Source organism: Panthera uncia, chromosome F2, assembly GCF_023721935.1.
Source record: "Panthera uncia isolate 11264 chromosome F2, Puncia_PCG_1.0, whole genome shotgun sequence".
In the NCBI taxonomy this organism is placed as follows: domain Eukaryota; kingdom Metazoa; phylum Chordata; class Mammalia; order Carnivora; family Felidae; genus Panthera; species Panthera uncia.
In genome coordinates this window covers 25954062-25973861 of record NC_064812.1, presented here as the reverse complement: position 1 = coordinate 25973861, position 19800 = coordinate 25954062, and the positions used below count along the sequence as shown (strand labels likewise).

The 19800-nt window shown below is 33.4% G+C and overlaps 1 protein-coding gene across 3 annotated transcripts in view; it reads right to left on the bottom strand.

The window, feature by feature from the left end:
* The window catches only part of CSMD3 (CUB and Sushi multiple domains 3), a 1252643-nt gene that overhangs the window by 326279 nt on the left and 906564 nt on the right, over positions 1 to 19800 (bottom strand). For all 3 annotated transcript variants that reach the window (XM_049632997.1, XM_049632998.1, XM_049632999.1), the window contains one exon: positions 10507 to 10663. In XM_049632997.1, the coding sequence (XP_049488954.1) occupies positions 10507 to 10663 (157 nt within the window). The remainder of the gene's footprint in view (positions 1 to 10506; positions 10664 to 19800) is intronic.

The following is a 19800-nucleotide window of genomic DNA, read 5'->3' as shown; positions in this document are numbered from 1 at the left end:
GAATTGCGGCTAATAATAAATTCTGACCAGTGTGACTACTAGAGTCAAGTCATCAAAATTTTAAAATTTTGACAAAACATGTCCAATAATTGTCCAATTCACAGATATGTCCACTGCAAATAGAACTGTAGATTGCTTTACTTTGATAGCATTATAGTGATCATTATATTATAATGATAGTCTCATATTGAAAACATAGTTTTTCGAGACATAATAATAGTATTCAGGTTTAAGAACTCGGAATCTTTATATCCTGCCCCCTCCAAAATGTATAGCTTTCAGAAATTCTCACAAGAAAACAAAAACAAATCGAAGCAGCATGTTATTCTGTGGTACAAAGAAACTATGTTTGTGTTCAGCAGAGTTTGGGCTTTCTGCATGAATTTTGCTGGAAACTTTATTTCCTGAGATAAGAGTAGCACTGGAGAAGTTAATTTACAACTACCCGTACCAGGAGTGAGAGAACGCCAGAGAGCTTTACCTGACTCCAGAGGACGTTTGTGTTTGCACCAAGGGGGAGAACGAGATGACTTACAGACATCTCTAGGTTATAAAAACTGGAGACATAGGCTAATCTGGCTCTTAGAGAAATGTATTTACATTCTGAGGTTAAAAAAAAAAAAAGAGAGAACTCAAGATCCTTTCCATCCCATCTCCAAGCAGCAAAGTTCTTTCTTCCTGCTTTCAGGAGAGGAAGGCAAGATAGCTGCCTTCAGCAGAGCATGTCCATTTTTCCTCATGCCTTGCCACTGGCCACCCATGCAGATTTTTCCATCTGATTTCCATCATGTTACTACAGGGGTAAGGAGTAGGTCAGAAGTGTGTGGGACATACCAATATTATTATTATATTATTTAAATAACAATTATTAATCTGTTTAGATCCAGAAGATCTTGTGTCCATATGCAGAATAAAGTCAACAAAAGTGAATATTAAAAACAACTGTCAGCACAGTTCACTATAAAGATCCTGAAAGAACTGGAAAAGGATACCTCATAATATAAATTAAACACGATAGTAGCAATCAAAATCTAGGCTCCTTAGCCATAGAGTTCTTGTCTTTAATGTTTTACCAAGTGTATAAATATAAGATAAATGATAGAGTGAATGTACCAAAGATAATTAGGTGCTATTTACACCAGTTATAGCTTCTGAGACTAGAGGACTATAAAGAGTATTCCAGATAGCCTTATGAGATAGGAAAACCTGTGACTTCAAGACAAATAATGCTGGAGAAAAAAAAATGTTATGTGTATAAATCATAGGATAATCAAAAAGCAGTCTCTGTCTCCTTTATAGGCACAAATCCTTGACCAAATTAATCTAGATTTGAACTAGAACAACAACAACAACAAAAGCATGCATTATCTCATATATGGCAAATCACTAATTTGCATCATTGACTTCCTAGAATGTCAAAACATACATTAAATCACTATAATTTGCACATATCCAAGTACTAAATACATATTGTAACTTCAGCATTTTGAGGGATACATTATCTATCAGAGGAAGGAGCCCTTCCTACTCTCTTCTATGGGGTATTAACCATTTTTTCTTCTGTTAACTCAGAGAAATACTTTACACATTTTAATTAATTTACAATCATTTGCTTCTTTTCTTTGTTTTTCTATAGAGTGGAATTATTTCAATTTTTCCCTCTTTCCCACAATGACTTCCCAGCATAAATCTTGTCTCACGGCAGATGTGTAATAATTTCTATGGATGGATGTGGATTATTAGAGGCAATTATCTCAAGGAGATAACTGAGGACGAAACTAAAATAATGCTGATGAGAAACTGAAGTTTATGAAACAATTAAAAAAATCTTCAGGAATTTCCCTTATGGATCAATTTGTGACAGCTCTGTTTGGGTGAAAATATGTTAAAATAAAGCAAATATAAATGGCGTCAGAAACAGAGCCCAACAACAAGTCACAAGTCACTAACTCAAATCGTGACATAAATGAGATATAAAGATACACGGTCAAGCAAGCCAGTCTTTCAAACATAGAAACAGAAATGGCAGAAGTAGCAACTTTACATTTTCAGGACACATTACTTTGCATGAATCTGCATACTTAATACTGCATTTAAAGTGTTCTTGCTCAAAAATTACAAGTTTGCGTGCCTTCTACCAGACATAATATTCAGTTTATCATTCAAAATGCAGCCACTTCTGAGTTTTACCGTATATCATTTATCAAAATAAAAATGGAAATCAAGCTCTCTTTTCAAGGTTCATTACCAAATTCATCCTTCCTTAATTTGAATGTTCTGTAAATGTGGTTGGCAATTGCTGGTGATGAGGTAAAATGGAGATATTCTTTGTAAATTAAGATAATTTATAATACTTTGCATTGTAGATGAAAATGCACATGGACAATACTATATAAGCTACAAAGCACAACATAATTTAGTCCAATTTGGTGGAATTATTGTTGCCTATTCATAAATATTCAGATCTGTCTTATCTTTATGGAAACATTCAGCTGCCAGTCTTTTCATTGAAAAGCTCAAATACTTGAAACTGACAATTAAATAAAGATGTGTATGAAAAATCATATATGCTATAAATATTCACCATTCCTTGTGAAATTTGATACTCTGATGAAATGAAAATTTCTAGAGCACAAAATGAACTGAAAATCCCCATTACCTAAATCCTTTTGACTTAATAACTTCAACAGAGATTTAATTCCTTTCCTGCTACTATGTAGTATAAGGATTTCTAATTTATTTTTAAGTTGTTATTGAAAACCTACAAAAGACTACAAAGGATAACATAACAACTTCACCATCTGACTCTATCAGATTCTACTATCATAGTAGCTTCAGATAAAATTATTTCAGATTAATATTCATATTGATATTAATATCAAGAAATAAATATTATAAAACAAGTAAAGCTCCTTTTTGTTCCCTTCTCAACCACTTTCAGATTTTCCCTACCAAGAGCTAGTAAATATTCTGAATTAATGTATTCTTCTCATACCTATTATATATATATATTTATATATATACTTATATATATTTATATATGTATATTTTATATTTTATTTATTTATTTTGAGAGAGAGGGAGAGGGAGAGGGAGAGCATGCATGTGCATGAGTAGGGGAGGGGCAGAGAGAGAGAGACAGAGAATCTCAAGCAGGCTCTGCACGCTGCTAGTGCAGAGCCCCACGCGGGGTTCTATCCCATGTACCGTGAGATTATGACCTGAGCCAAAATCAAGAGTCGGACCCTCAAACAACTGAGGCACCCAGACGCCCCTTATTTTCATCACATATCTATATGTCTATGAACACTATATAGAATGTTTTGCAAGTTATTTATACACTTTATAAACTATGAAATTATTTTAAAAATTCTTCTGAAACTACTTTGCCAACATTGTGTTTTTACCTTTACACACACACACACACACACACACACACACACACACACATTTTATTCATTTTAACTACTCTGTGGTATTCCATTAGAAACTTACTACAAAATTGATTTATTTATTTTCTAACTGATGAACTTTTACATTGTTTCCCATTATTCCCTGCTACAAAAAGGCTATACTTTTTGTCTCCTTTTGCACAAATGTAAGCATTACTATAGGGCATGTACCACGTAGGGATGCAGAGCTCACTTTGTCCTAAAGATTGCATCAAAATCTGCTAATCTGCTATTCAACTTCTTCCTTGATCTACTGAGAGATGAATAGTTTAATTCCTACCTCCACATAATTTCTATTCCATTTGATTATGAACAACAGCTGTGTATTCACATGGGGGAATGTCATATGGTCAGTAAAACAGTACAAATAATACAATAAGGCAGATGGCTTAGAAATATAAATGGTATTTGAAAACTCACTCTTTGAATATAAGTCAGCATTTTTGATGGAACTTAAAACGAGATCTTTATACGCTTTATTTTTTTGAAACTCAGTTAAAATGTAAATATGTTTTTAATATTCTAAAAGTTACCTTATAGAGTATTTCATGGTGAATTAAGGTATGTTAATTGCATAGACCAAAAGTAAACACCATCAAATTGTTAAATAAAAAGGGAGATAGATTGTTAATAAGAGAACTGAGAAAGCATGCTAGCTAAATACAGTTGAGGATGACATCTGAAACTAAAAACATTAATTCAAGTTTAAATAATAATGCAAGGAGACAAAGATCATTCTATCATAATTTTAATCTCTGTAGAATTCTTTGGTGAATTTGGTTCATAATATTTAGTGGAATCTTTAAGAATTATACTTAATGTTTGATTAGTAAATTCTACTTAGGCCATGAATCTTGCAAGAAAAAGTCTTATTTTAGAATTCTTTATATTCATACGAAGATGTGTACAAAACATAATGTCAACATCGTCACTTTAAAATTCGCAAGCAGGAAATAGTCCACAGTCACAGTCACCCATGGCAACCATGACAATCCTCTTTGATTCAGAGATGACAAAGAATATAATAGGAGGGATGCCTGGGTGGTTCAGTCGGTTGAGCATCTGACTCTTGATTTTGGCTCAGGTCATGATCCCAGGGTTGTGGAATTGAATCCCACATCCGGCTCCACACAGCGTGGAGTATGCTTGAGAGTCTCTCTCTCTTTCTCTCTCTTTCTGTCTCTCTGTCTCTCTGTCTCACTTTCTCTACCCCTCTCCCCTGCTCGTGCTCACTCTCTCTTTCTTTCTAAATTAAAAAAAAATATGTTTTAATTTAAAAAGAAAGAATGTAATAGGAATAAAGAGAAGAAAGTTTTATATGACTACACATTCCATTTTTTTCACGAGTCAAACTAATTTAAAAAAATGTCACACATGTATTTCTTACTCGTCAAACTCTAGGAAACATCAAACTTTGAAACCACAATCTTTATATGAATGCTGTAAGAAGATAATCCTTACAGTTTTGAGGAATAGAAGTTAAACACTTAAATAAGCAAAAGTTTGTGGAAATGATTGCTATGTATTTCCAACTGAAAGAAAGGAGATATGGTAAAGAATTCTTTTTTTTTTTTTTTCTTAATTGTCATTGCTCTAAATCCTACGTATAAAGTTCTGAGTAGAAAACACATTACTCACAGACTTTCCTATATTTTAATCTGTTGGGCATGAAAAAGTGAGTGATATTTTTAAATGTGCTAGTTTGTGTCTTGCACATCATATATTTGTACATCATTCTGGGATGGTGAGATCCAGCTTTTCCCGAATATTAATTTTTAACCATCAGCCACTTGGTATTTGGCCAAATGTATGGTTGGTGCATTCTAGACATATGTAGGAATGGAATTTTACTAAATATTGCCAAATTACTCTCCCAGGTGACTTTACCAACTTGCATTCCCTAAAGTTAAAAGAACAAATTGCCATCAGCACTTAGTATTACAGAGCTTTTTAATTTTTAGTAACCTTATGAATGTGTAATAACATATTATTTGGGGGTTAATTTTTCTCAATTTCTATTAGGAATTTTTTTTTTGTTTGCTTACTGACTACTTGAGGTTTCTTTACCGTGAAACTTTCTTTTAGACTATTCTCTTTCTTATTAATTTGAAGGATTCTTTTCTATAGAGTTTATATTTTTCTGTTACATATATTGTTAGTATCTCCTAGAAATGTCTCATCTTTTTACTTTATGGTGTGTTTTGCTATAGAGGTACTCAAAAACTACTTGGTGACTGGGGATTGATCGGGAAAATAGAAGCCACTTAGTTTGAATTGCTAGGATTCCATACAAGAAATTAGAGGGAAAATATAAGAAATGCAGACACAGTGAAGGTCAGAAGACCACTGCTGGCTTTTTTCAGGAAATCCTGGAGTTCCCACATTCCCGCCTGTGGATGCTAGTGGAAAATAATAGCTTCTCCACTGATGCCACCTCTCAGCTCTCACAGGACTGGCTTTAATTGGCAGGATCTAAGTAGAGATCTTCACTGGCAAGAGTTGTCAGGTTTTTAGTCCCTACACTTCAGGGAAGTACTTACAAGGGCAGAGATGCTCCTGACTATTGACAGATCTTTGCTTGTATATCTTGTTTTGGACATCTTACTCCACTTTAAAGATGTAGCTTTAAGGTCTAGGCTACTCTTTTCTTTTCCCTAAATATTTTAATGTTTTGAGACCCACATATAATATTGCCTATGTAAATGACGGATAAGAAATATTTCTTTAATATTTTAGTTAGAATACTTTGTACTACATAATGCAGCATTAGTCAGTACTTCCTTTATTACCTGGTTAATTTCAAGATTTAAACCGCAAAAGAAATGCCAAATACATCTGTTAAGTGGTCTAGAGGACAAAGAACCACATGGAGTAACTTTGCTGCTCCCTTGTAATTTACTTATTCTCTACTTGCATTTGCAGTCAATATATTATATCCAGAGAATAAAGTTAGAGTTAGTAAATCATCTGATTATTTTTCATGACTAGCACTGCCAACAACATACTGGCAATTATATTGAACATTTTAAATAAGGATAATTTATTATATATTTATAAGGTTAGTGCACAGAAAAGGTGTCACAAATTAGCTAATGCCCATCTTTAGTTTGAATATAAAATTTGAAATGGGCATGTTCCATGTGGATTTATGAATCATTTCAGGCAACATGACTGAGAGGCTAAAAGGGCCAAATATATAGCTGAACTTTTCCCTTGGGATAATGAACATTTCTCCAATGGGCTTTTTAGTAAATTAAATGTACAGAGGTGATAACCAGAGGACATCTGAGCCCAGAGGTACTGCCTAATGGCTGGGCATCATGGACATTTACCGGATCAGCTTTTGAGAAGACAATGTTATAATCCATCAAAAAGGTGTGATTTAGCTCTGTAATGGATGGTTGTTTAAAATACCCAATTACTTTCCACTGAATTAAAGTGGGATAACTACAAATGAAGAGAGCTAAAAGAATCTGTAATGAAGCATAACTTCAAGAAATAAAGTTTAAATACCACACATACTGCATTAAAGATACTAGGTCTAAGTTACTCCCCGATTGTAAGGGTAGCCAATAAGAAAGCATTCAGATTCTCAGGCATAAAGTGACAAAAGTGTTTTTGGAAAGAATTGCATTTACTTTTAAAAACATTTGCTTTCTTAGTGATTATATAATGAATGGACAGTTGGAATAAAATGTACCTTAAAAAGGTCTTCTCTAAAATATTTCCTCATTTTTATCTCAGCCAAATGTGTTTCTCTGTACTCAAAGCTGGAAATAACCAGGCAACCACACAAGTCAACAAAATGGATGATAGAAAGATAGAGAGTGACTACTGTGACATAGGATACCTGTCATTATAAGGGTGGTCACCAAAGGCCTGTTTATGCTAAGACTAGAATTGTGAGGAGACAGGCAAGTGGAATTAATCTGAATTGGATTATCTTCTGTATTTGCCTTGAATGTGCTTCACATGATCTTTCTAGTCTCTGTGCCTGTCTTCATCCTATTCTTTGCCCAGAATACTCTCTACCATTTCTTTTTTTCACCTGCCAATCCAACCTAAAAAACTACCTCATTCATGAATCCTTACTTGATCTGCCCTAGAGTCAACTGACTCCTTTCCTGTCTCCAGTTCTCTCAATGTGGAGCCTGGGGATTCCTCTGTATCACAAAGGGTTCTCTCAGATGTTTCGGAGAAAAAGTGTGGATAATTCTAAGGAGGAACATAACACAGAATGGCAGGGTGGAGTTAGATTGAGAAATAGATACAGGGATTCTTATAGAAAAACATGGTCTTTTACATTCTTTTCTCATGTTTGGGCATCTTAGCAAATTCTTTTATGTTCGTAAATTAGTAACTGCCTCTAAGAAGTTTATGAATATTTAAAATATGTGCCCTAGTAGAATCTTCTTCTATAACACAAAAGCATTTGTATAAAATCAGTATTCAGACCACATATTAATTTACCAAGAATATGTAAAAAACATGCGAGTGAACTAAACTGACTGTAGACATTATGAGAGGAAATGGCCCCTGAAGAACTATGCACAATATGTTTGTAAAAAAGTATAACCACAGTAGAGTGTGATAACTGCTATATTAGTTGCAAATATAAACTACTGCAAAAGGCATGTTAAAAAGTCGGTTAACTCTGGCTGAAGGAAGGTAAGCGGCAGTGGGGAAATATTGAAGAGGAGTCTTAGCTCAAAGGCTTAGTTGATGATTCAGGTTGGGGCATACCAATAATTGTTAACCAGGAAGAGAAAGCAGCCTATGGCTGGAAATGAAAATACATTTGGAGGATGGGCACACGTTTCTGTCAAAGCTAGGATATCTGTGGTTAACTATTAAGATCATTGTAGATATGTAGAAAGACCACCACTGTAAAAACCAGAAGTAATCCTTAAGAACAAATACAATTAATAACAGCCGTGTTACTAGTTCCAGGAGCCTCCCCAGCAGAGGGGCTCAGAACACAGCTGTCAATTCAGAAAATCATAGGACCCTTCACTGACCTGGTGATATCCAGAGACAACTTGGAAATAGGCGTATATACATTTTAGTTTAGTTCAGAGACTGAAAAGTATTTATAGATATATATTTACGCTTTTAAAAGAATAATTGCTTTTCTATTCTCTTCCCAATTCTATAGCTTTCCATCTTCATAGAGACACACATTCTATAATGAAAAACTAGAGTCATTAAGAAGAGTGACTTCAAATATTTGCTTTTTAAGATCTCTCTTTCTGACATCTAGTAGCTCATACCAATGAGAATAAAGTCAATGATTTTATTCATTCCAGACACCTAAGCAACCCACACAATTTTAAATGCAGGTACGTCCTACAATGTCCAGTATCTTTGCATCAGTAATCTCAAGTTACAAAGAATTTAAATATCCAAAAAGAAAATCTAGTTTTTTTTTTCCTGTGACACCCATTAACATTTTAGACAAGGGGAAATGCAAAATGATGCAGAGCAAAGAAAGATCATTATGTAAACATTGAGCCATATCTTGAAAAATGTCAGCATCTTTGTTAGAAAACAGAGAAAGGAAAAGAGAAAAGCAGATTAAAAAATGTGCCCTTCTGAGCAGATTGCACCAATTATATTCGAGCAATAATTCTCAATATTATTACTTTTAATATATCACCTGGTAATATCTGTAAACACAGTTTGTTTGGATTTTCATTTGTCTTTGGAAGTACTTCATAAAAAACTGCATTGTGCACAACAGTTCTCAGGATTCAGAAACACGGATTGAACATTCGTTTTGTTAATTTATGTTTTGATACACTATTGGTGTAACAATTCTAGCACAGGTAGAAAAAAGCCTTGAAATAAACAGGGAGCAAGAGTAATCTCTTAGTTATACGCACCAGATTTTTTTAATACAATTTTAATGTGATATACTCTGTTGTCTCCTACTTCTCATACCATTAGGAAAGAATATTTTCACAAACAATAACTTGATTCAAATTCCCTTTAGGATCCCGTGTGAGTATCTTTCATGGTGTAACCTTTTTAATTTCCCAATTTCTGTAATAGTTTCGATTCATCTTATTTCTTGAGAAAATTTATAGAAGTCAACAGATTTTTTTCAAATATTCTAAAAGTAAAGATTTCTGAATGTTGCTGTTTTATTTTGCTAAATTAAATGAGTATTCTGACCTTCCAAGAACTAATTTGATCTGATAGATTATACAGTTGTTAAACACACAGCTAGTAACCACCGCAGGTTTATATGTGATTTACTTTCTTAGTGTACTGTCTTATAGAGTAGGAACTCAATAAATATAATTACTTGAATATAATTCAAGTAATTATATTTATTTATATAATAAATAAATTATATATTTATTAATTATATATATAGATATATATATATCTACATATAGATAATTGCAATTAGTCTATTTCTTATATTATGGCACTGGTATAAAATAAATTCATTTAATTCATATAAAACAATGGATGTGACCCACCAACCTTTGAACTTCTACTTATTTGTTGGAATAGCCAATTGGAGAATGATGCAATAGTTCTGTATGAATTTATTTTTAATAAAGCAATTCAACACATAAGCAAAACAAAATAAAACCTTAACTCTAATGTAAACTCATCAGAAACCATCCAGTTATCATCAATGACTATCCAACTATAACTACCACACATAGGTTGTGTGAATTTTGCAAACACTGAATTTCCATCTATTAAAAAAATAAGAAATAAGTATTTATTAAATATCAAACTTGGAGAATATTGCTATTTTAAAAATACATAAATAAATAAGCCCAAAGTCACAAATTACTTAACCATTCTTAACCTTACTTGTTTCAACTGTGAAATTGCAACAGTTAGAATACCTGTAATTTATGGAATTGTTTTTAGGGCCAAATAAAATTACATATATTGAAGGTCATTCTAAACTTCAAATTCTTGATCAAATGTTGGATATTACATCACCTGGTATATTATAGTTATTTAATAAATACTCAGCATCAGTGTTTGGCCTTTGTTTTCTTTTTTCTTTTTCTTCCAAAATACTTACTGGTATAGACAAGTTGAAAACCTTCATCTGTCCCTTCAGAATCAGAATTGAATTCTAGCCAGAGCTGATTTGAAGTGCTGCTAAGAGTCAAGCCTCGCATGGACGCACCAGTAAATGCACCTAGTAGATGAGTCGTTTTATCTTTTCCATCATAAATCTGCAAAATATTTATAATTAAAATGTAAATGTGCCAATAATAACCAACTCAAATCATTTATGAAGAAGAGGAAATTATTATACACTTCCTAAATCAGGTCACTACATGCTCCCCAAGGACAATCACATATATTAATTCCTACATATATCAAGTTAAGAAGGTTGGAATCCACATGGATACTTTTAAAATTCCAAGCTCAGTAGACCTTAAGTAACACTTGAACTCATATTATATAAATTTTGCTCTTATTATCAAAATAATGCTTTTTTATGGTAGACATTTAAAACTGAGAATACCAAAGGGGGTCTGGGTGGCTCAGTCAGTTAAGCGTCAGACTTCGGCTCAGGTCATGATCTCACGGTTCGTGAGTTTGAGCCTTGCATCAAGCTCTGTGCTGACAGATCAGAGCCTGGAGCCTGTTTCAGATTCTGTGTCTTCATTTCTCTCTGCCCCTCCCCTGCTCACACTCTGTCTCTGTCTCTGTCTCTCTCTCAAAAATAAATAAACATTAAAAACATTTAAATTGAGATTACCCAGAGGCTCTTGGGTGGCTCAGTCGGTTAAGCGCATGACTATTAATTTTGGCTCAGGTCATGATCTCACCACTCATGAGTTGGAGCCCTACATCAGGTTTTGCTCTGGCAGCAGGGAGCCTGCTTGGGATTCTCTTGCTCCTTCTCTCTCTGCCCCTCCCTTACTCACTTTCTTTATCTTTCTCTCTCAAAATAAATAAATAAACTTTAAAAATAAGTAAATAAAATTGAGAACACCGACAGAAAGCCTGGTTTCCAAGGCTGGTTGGTTGTTTTTCTGCAACTTGCTCAAGTTTAGCCAAATGCTTATTTTTCTGATAACATAATTAATATAAAAAATGCTTCTTTTGCAATTTCTCTCATTTATTCATCTCCTTGAACTTAATCCATTTTTGACACGTAAAAAAAATATATTAAATGAGTACCAAATGCTTTTAGAAACTAATTTAACATGACCAAAATATGCAAAACAAAATCAATAAGCTCTCAAACATCCCCACATAATTCCCATTCTTCTGAAGGTATAACTTCTCATTGTATTCTAATTTGCTTTTCTTTTATCAGTGCAATCTAGACATCTCTCAGGGTCAGTAGATACAGATTCTGCCTTTTGAGAGCTGAGTAATAGTTCACACAGTGACATTACCACAACGATCATTCCCATCTTAATAAGTTCCATTTTTTTGCTACCAAGAGCAATGCTGAAATAAACAACCTTTCACATATAACTTCACATTTTTTGATACTTGTATTTTCATAAGGAAGTCTTCCATATATGAGATTTCTGAACTAAAATATTCATGTATAGCAGATTATTTCCAAAAGTGTATAGAAATTACATGAAAAGTTTACCGACATCGCATGTTACCATTCTTTTGCCCATAAGGCATGTATTTACAATGATGTATTAATTCTCCATTTACCTGAGTGAAAGTTGCTTATTGACCAATCTTATTCCATAGTATTTAGTTTCGAGGGTTGAATAAATGATAATGAAGAGAAAAAGTTGAGAGATGCTGTTCAAAGTTACTTATCTCCTGCCTGAAACTGCTTTACTTTTAACCTGATATTAGTGTAAAAATTGTGTTGCTGAACTCCTAATCCAGTTAACTTGCTAAGCACCAGTGTTCCTCAGAAATGGTATTCATTATGTTCATGTCGTGTAAGAGATAACATTTAGATGGTACACAATGGAACTTTTTATTATTATCATATTAACCTGCATGATAGACTTTTCTTGGGCTAGATTGTTTGGCTTAATTTGGTAATACTTATAATGTTTTCTATAATTTGTAAATGAAAACTCATGTATAATATAAATTTTTTTCTTCAAATTATCTTTACCAGTTATGTTAACTTAATAAATTGGGAAATTTTCACTATATTTCTAATATCTGGATTATTCAAATAAAATTATTACATTTTTTTTATTTACAGGCTCAAGATTTTTTCAACTCAAGGAAATGTCTTTCAGTTTTATTTAATTACTCTTTGCCTATATGATCTTTATTAGAGTGCCTATTATTTGTGTATTAAGTCTCCAAAACTGTATTGTGAGTCTCTTGTATTTTCTCTTCTCATCCATCTTTCCCTCTGTATTATAAAGAATTTTCCATGGGATCTTCCACATGAACAATTAGATTTTCAGCAGTGACTAATACTCTCTTTTTAGGTCTTCTATTAAAATGGTAAATTTTAAAAGAATTTTTTAAAGTTTATTTATTTATTTTGAGAGAGAGAGAGCATGGGTGGGGAGGGGCAGAAAGGGAGAGCGAGAATCCCAAGGAGGCTCTGCACTGTCAGCACAGAGCCCAATGTGGGGTTTGAACTCACAAACCGTGAGATCATGACCTGAGCTGAAATCAAGAATTGTATGCTTAAACAACTGAGCCACCCAGGTGCCCCTAAAATTGTAAATTTTAAAATCATGTGTCAAATTCTAGAAAGCTCTCCTCTCTCTCTCTCTCTGTCTTTCACTCTCTCCACTTACTGCATTAGCTTAAGATTTTTCAAAAATTTTAAATTTATGTTCAAATTTCTCTTAATGCTTCCACAGTTTGAATTTAATGTATGCTACCAGTTCCATGCATTTAGTTTGGTCTTTCTTCCCTCCAGTTACTGAATTTCCCTTAACCACATGTGTATGTATCTTTACTTATTTAGGTTTATGTTTCCTTATTATTGGTACAGGGTTTAAGTGTTATAAAGACTACACGTAAAAATTTTATTTACCATGCTATACAAATGGAGCTTTTGTTTATGTCTCCTAGCGTCCTCTTCTAACCACATTACTCTATGTGTTTTCTGCACAGAAATTCTGAAGTCTCTATTGCCAGGACCTTCCTGCTCTTTCCCTTATTTATTGTATTAGCACAGAGAGGGAAGTAGAAATAGAGGGAGAAAGAAAGTGGAGACTGAGTTCAAGCCAATACGGTCATGGAATTCCTAACAGAAAACATTTTATTGATCTCTTCCTTCTTTTAAAATATGTTCACAGTGAACTAACAACAACAATAACAACAAAAGTGTGTTGACTGTTTGAAGAGTATCTGAGTACCCCTAGATAGAGGGCTGCATGGACAAATTTCCTAAAATTATACAGAAGTACCTTGAAATCCCTGGTAGAACTTACCAGACAAATACATTTCTGCTTTAGTTATCAGCAAGAAGTTATTTGTCTTCAACGAAGCTGAACCAAACGTGGTTTGTTGGCTCAAGAATGTTTGTCCTTTGATTACCTATGAGCCAACTTTTCATCTCTTAAGAATGGTGGTCACTAGTGATAATTCAGACACAAGGAAACACACTTTTGTGTCTGTGAGCTTCAAATGTTCAATATTCTCAGAAATCTGTTCCTGACTCGTATATAATAACTCGTATATAATATAGTTCCTAAATCCTGTGTGTAGAGCTATACATCCACAACCAAACCATTTAACCAGCATCCAGTGGGTCTTATTTGTGGTTAACATTGCCTAGGTGACTCCAAAGAATACTTTCCTCTTATTTCTCTTTTCACCAGCATGTCATTTCATTCTTATGCTAAATATAAATAATTGTGTCTTGGATTCTCCTAGTTCTGCTTTTAAGTGTGGATGCACTGTAAAAACTTCATATGTCAAACAGCCAACTAAAGGGAAAATATAAATTAAGCAACAAATCAATGCAAACAAGTAAACAGAAATTACGTCTTGAACATTATTTTATTTTTTATTTATTTAAAAGTCCCTTCTAATGTTTTTCTCAAATTTTCAGTAGTAACAAAAAAAAGTTGACTCATTGGAGAAACCATTACTTTACACATGGAAATCATTCTGATATAGTATAATTTAAAAAAGTAACCAGATAATTAATTCAACTCATATTTAGTTCCATGTACTGTGTGAGGTGCTAGGAATAAAAAAAATAATAATAAGATATAATTAAAAATTTTTTTAACTGAGCCACCCAGGCACCCCAATCATTCTTAAACTGAAGGAGATGTAAAAGATATTGTCTGTTCCAAGAGAGACAATTACATTGGAGGCCAGTGTCATACTTTTTTTCTTTTTCAAAAGAAACTATCTTTAAGATATAATTTTAAAAGCAATTATTGAAAGAAAAGGGATTAAAAGAGTTAATACTAATATAGATATATATGTATCTTAAGCCTAGCAGGGAGGGTCTAATTCAGCACCAAAACTCACTGCAGTTTATTAAACAATGTAAAGTCAAAAGGTAGAAAACAAATACAAAAACATCACTATAATCATAAAAGTAGAATGAAGTGTGATAATTCAGTTATGAAATTTTGGAAGCATGCATAAAGTTATTAAATCAAGATGAAAAGCAAGTGTTACTTGGCAAGGATTTAAAAAAAGAAGAGTTTTATAGTAATGATAAAGCCAATGTTATTTGACTTGTAAATAAAGTACTTTAAATGTATTCAAACATGTATGGAAACAAAGGCAACACAAAATGACAAAGCAGTGTAGGCAAAGACAAATTACCTTGTAAATAAGCATGGATGTAAGTATATAAATTTTAAAAATGTACATTTCATTTAAAAGTAAATTTACAGTACAGAGTGATTATATTGGATCTTATCAGAACCCATAGAAATTTTATTTGAGATCATTACTTCACATATTTCTGTTCTGATTAAGATCAGGATCTTTAAGTATGCTTTTATTTGTTTGGGCATATTTTCTTTTTCCTTCTTTTAAGATTGTTATTATCATTATTATTATTATTTTTAGCATATGTCTTAATATCTATTTTTTTCAAAAATTTAAAAAGCTATAAAAAGAATAAGATAACTATATAATATTATATGTTTTGTGTTGGGAGAGGATTCTGGTGTTCCCCATAGAAATATTCTGTTACGGGGCGCCTGGGTGGCGCAGTCGGTTAAGCGTCCGACTTCAGCCAGGTCACGATCTCGCGGTCCGTGAGTTCGAGCCCCGCGTCAGGCTCTGGGCTGATGGCTCGGAGCCTGGAGCCTGTTTCCGATTCTGTGTCTCCCTCTCTCTCTGCCCCTCCCCCGTTCATGCTCTGTCTCTCTCTGTCCCAAAAATAAATAAAAAACGTTAAAAAAAAAAAATTTAAAAAAAAAAATAAAAAAAGAAATATTCTGTTACTTAGCACCTAATTCAGATAACAAAGACTTACTTTAATGTCAAATGTAGAAGTTCAAACTGATTTAAGAATTAATATCATGAAAGGCATTGAGGTCTTTTGTAACATTAATGAAACTCTTTGATGAGGCTCTAATTTGTCAAATGGTTGCCATTAACCTGGTAGTCTTATAATAGAAGAGACTAGAACTTAATGTTGACATGTTTCAGTTATCAAACCTTTTATAATAGATCAGGGCTTGAAATTAGTTTTGGTGTAGAGACCCTCCTGGATCTGGAAGGTCAAACCCTTTTATAATGAATTGCTTATCAACACTCAAAACTGTTGTTTATAATAAATGCATAATTAGAAGGCATATTCTCAGTCATTCCTTCAGTCAATTAGCAAGTCAGATGTTATCTGAACCCAAGAGCAGAAAGTACATAGAAAATAAAATTAAAAGAGAAAAGTTACACATGTACATGTGTATAATCATTCAAGCCTTAAATTATCCCTGCTCGTGGATATTAGAATTTTATTTTTGGCCACTTGTTTAAAGGTTGATTTGGAAACTTAAACTTTTTTTTTTTCTGATAACATGAGTGAGATGTCAAAGTTTGAATAAAAAATAAAAAGAAAGGGGCGCCTGGGTGGCTAAGTTGGTTAAGCGTCCGACTTCAGCTCAGGTCATGATCTCACAGTTGTGAGCTCGAGCCCCACATCAGGCCCTGTGCTGACAGCTCAGAGCCTGGAGCCTGCTTCACATTCTGTGTCTCCCTCTCTCTCTGCCCCTCCCCTGCTTATGCTCTGTCTCTCTCTGTCTCAAAAATAAATAAAAACATTTGAAAAATTAAAAAAAATAAAAAGAATAATTTTTACAATGGTTCATCAAAAAGGATAATATTCTAAACCTTACATCCTCTCCAAAATAAAATGAAACGAACAGAGAATTTTTGTTTGTATTAAACTATGTACATCTTTGCAATAGCTATATCACGTATCCTCAATTATAGGAGCTAATATATTTTAGTGAAGGAGTCTGGGACACAATGAAGGGTGAGCTTTTCAGGGTTTCAGATTTGCAGTTTTATAACAAAGTTAAAGTCCCAGTTCTACCTTTAAAGCTGTATGGCCTGTTACAAATCATTTCACTTCTGTTATACTCAGTATGGGAAAGAATGAATAAATATTTAGAGAGTGCTTTTGAAGGGAGAGATAACAAAGGATTGCCAGTGAACAGGCAGACTTGATTGACAGATATGTGTGGTGGACCCAAGAGATCACTGGTGTGCTAGAAAATATTTAGCAACCAGCACTCAAACAAATTTGGTGAATAAATATATCCACCCATATGTTCTTTTAATAACGTATACTAATATAAAGAGAGGTTGACAATTTTTTTCTAAAAAGAATTAGAAAATATTTTAGATGGGGGGGATAACTACTCAATACTGCCATTGAAGTACAAAAATAGCCATGGAATATGTAAATGAATAAACATGGCTTTCTCCGGGTAAAATTTTATTTATAGAGATGGGTGGCAAGCACAATTTGACCAAGTGACTGTCGTTTGTGAATCCCTGATTTAAGGGACGTTACAGCATGCAACTTACAAATGGTAATAAAATATACAATATTCATTACTGTAAATTCCATAGAGCTAATTGAATCTTACAGAATGCTTTTGGTGGTTTTTTTGCCAAATTTTTTATCAGCAACTTATAATTGGAATTGACAAACAAAAGTGGTTCCTAAATGAATATTGCTTGATTTTTTTATGTTAATAAGATCAGAGTAAAGCAATGCAAAAACAACGTTATATCAGAAACTCGTATTTGTAAATGATGGGAGCAACTTCTCAGCTAAATTAAATAATTGTTTTTTTAATTCTAGAAAATATGATTTCTCCATATTTTTTGCATTATTTACAATAGAATGGCTCCAGACACAACCTATTCTCACTTAAGTATAGACTATGAGCAGAGCAATAGATCAAGTCAAGACCTATAATGTTTGTCCATTTCTGCAGTGTAACTATTCCTAGTATTGCCAATATCAAGCTGTTGATGTGATATCTCTGTACAGAGTTGGGAAAGGATGGGCAGGCACCCTCACATAGTATATTCACCAAAGACATACAATATATGTAACTAACCTAAAACAAAACACATAATAATAAAAGTAGTAAAATAATTAGGAAATGAAAGTTGTATTTGTTACTTTTGTTTTTAATATAACTTAATTGTAATCTAATTGTAATCTAATTTAATTTTTAATAATGGCCATGCTTAACAACCAGTTCACAAAATTTCTAAAAATTTACCAATAGGTTCTCACAAGTAGTATCCCCAAAGACTAGCACATGGGTTAGAAAATAAGCTTGAAAATAATACATCTTGGAAAAACAGCATTTTAATAATGTTCTTATCATACTTCTAAAAGAATGTTATTAGTGTGATTAATCAAGTCCTTTAACTATCTAGCTTCTCATAAATAGGACATCAGTTCTCTTAACCCATTCTTTCAGACTCTCAAAACCAATTTTAAGGTATTTTACTGGCTCTTCTCCATAATTATCCATTCTGTCGAATTTGACATAATATATAAATCTTTAAACTACACAATACTGACTGAGGTAACAATATTGTCTTGAATTTTGTCCCTGTTTTATCCCCTTATCAGAACATAGTGTTCAATCTTTTTCTGGAAATAAACATTACAACAACAAAACGGACGTAGTACTTCTGATTGCAATTCAGCTTTGTCTTATCAGCCTGACAGTGGGAACTGTTCATTGTTGATTGTTTAGAGGGAACATGTAATAAACATCCCCTATAAATGTTAATTGAAAGAATTAATTAAGCTACATATTTGAGTGAAGGTTTGAGAAGTTCAGTATTCTTGCCCATTGAAAGCAATAGAACCAAGGAAGGATATATTCATAATTCCCAAACCTTATGGTTATCAGATAATCTGAGGAACTTCATAAAAATCCACAATTCCAAGTACAGAGGAACTGAAAGAGTTTTCCCCAGATCTACCGAATTAGAAAATTTGGTAGTCGTGTCAGAAATAAACTACCTAGAGGAGTCACATGATCGTCTACATTTGACGTAACTATTTGTTTGGTTATAAATAAGTAAAGTAGTTTATGGTAAGAAGAGGTAGGGGAAAAGAGTGCGTAGATAGGTGAGCATCAGTCTGGATGGTGCACTCTCAGAGAGGAAAGTGTGTGTGTGTGTGTAGCTATAGATAAATTCAATACACACTCATGTTTTTATTGTTGTCACTGTTATAGTTTTAGTCAGAATTCAATACAGTGATACTATACAGTAAACGAAACCAGAAAAAAAAAACCTTTTCTAAACATTATACTCATATAAAGACTACAAGAGAATGTTATTCCAAAGAATATAGCCAGTTCTCCCATATAAAGAAAAACAATGTTTGTTTGTTTGTTTTCTATGATGGGCTGTTTGTTTTACTTATTTCTTCTTTCCTAGTCTGAATGGAGGAAGAGCTGACTGCACTAGGTGTCATGTTGGAAAGTGCTGGAATGGGGATGGACTCTCATGGACTGGTTTGCAGGGAGGCAAATGACCCTGCATCCTGAGAGGACTTTGGGCTCCTCAGTCTTCGAGAATGAATCATCCATCCTTTGGAGGGTGCATGTGTCTGCCTGTGCGTGCCTAACTGTGCCTGTGTAGTAGGTATCTTTGAACTAGTTGTCCATGGGATTACTTTGAACTAGTTGTCCATGGATAACAAGTGAATGTAACCTTATTCCAAATAAATAGGAGATTAGTCAGAAATCACTCAGATGAACACATTAGGGCCATTTTTCTTAAGCCATCACCTGCTATCCCAAATGAATTTTCCAATTAATAAACATCATCCGGTACGGAAAAGTACCGGCTACTTTTCAAGCATCACAGAGAGCAAAGAAATATTTGAGGAAGGATAGTGGGAGGCGTGAGGAAGCACTTCTTAGCTGTGAACTTATAAATA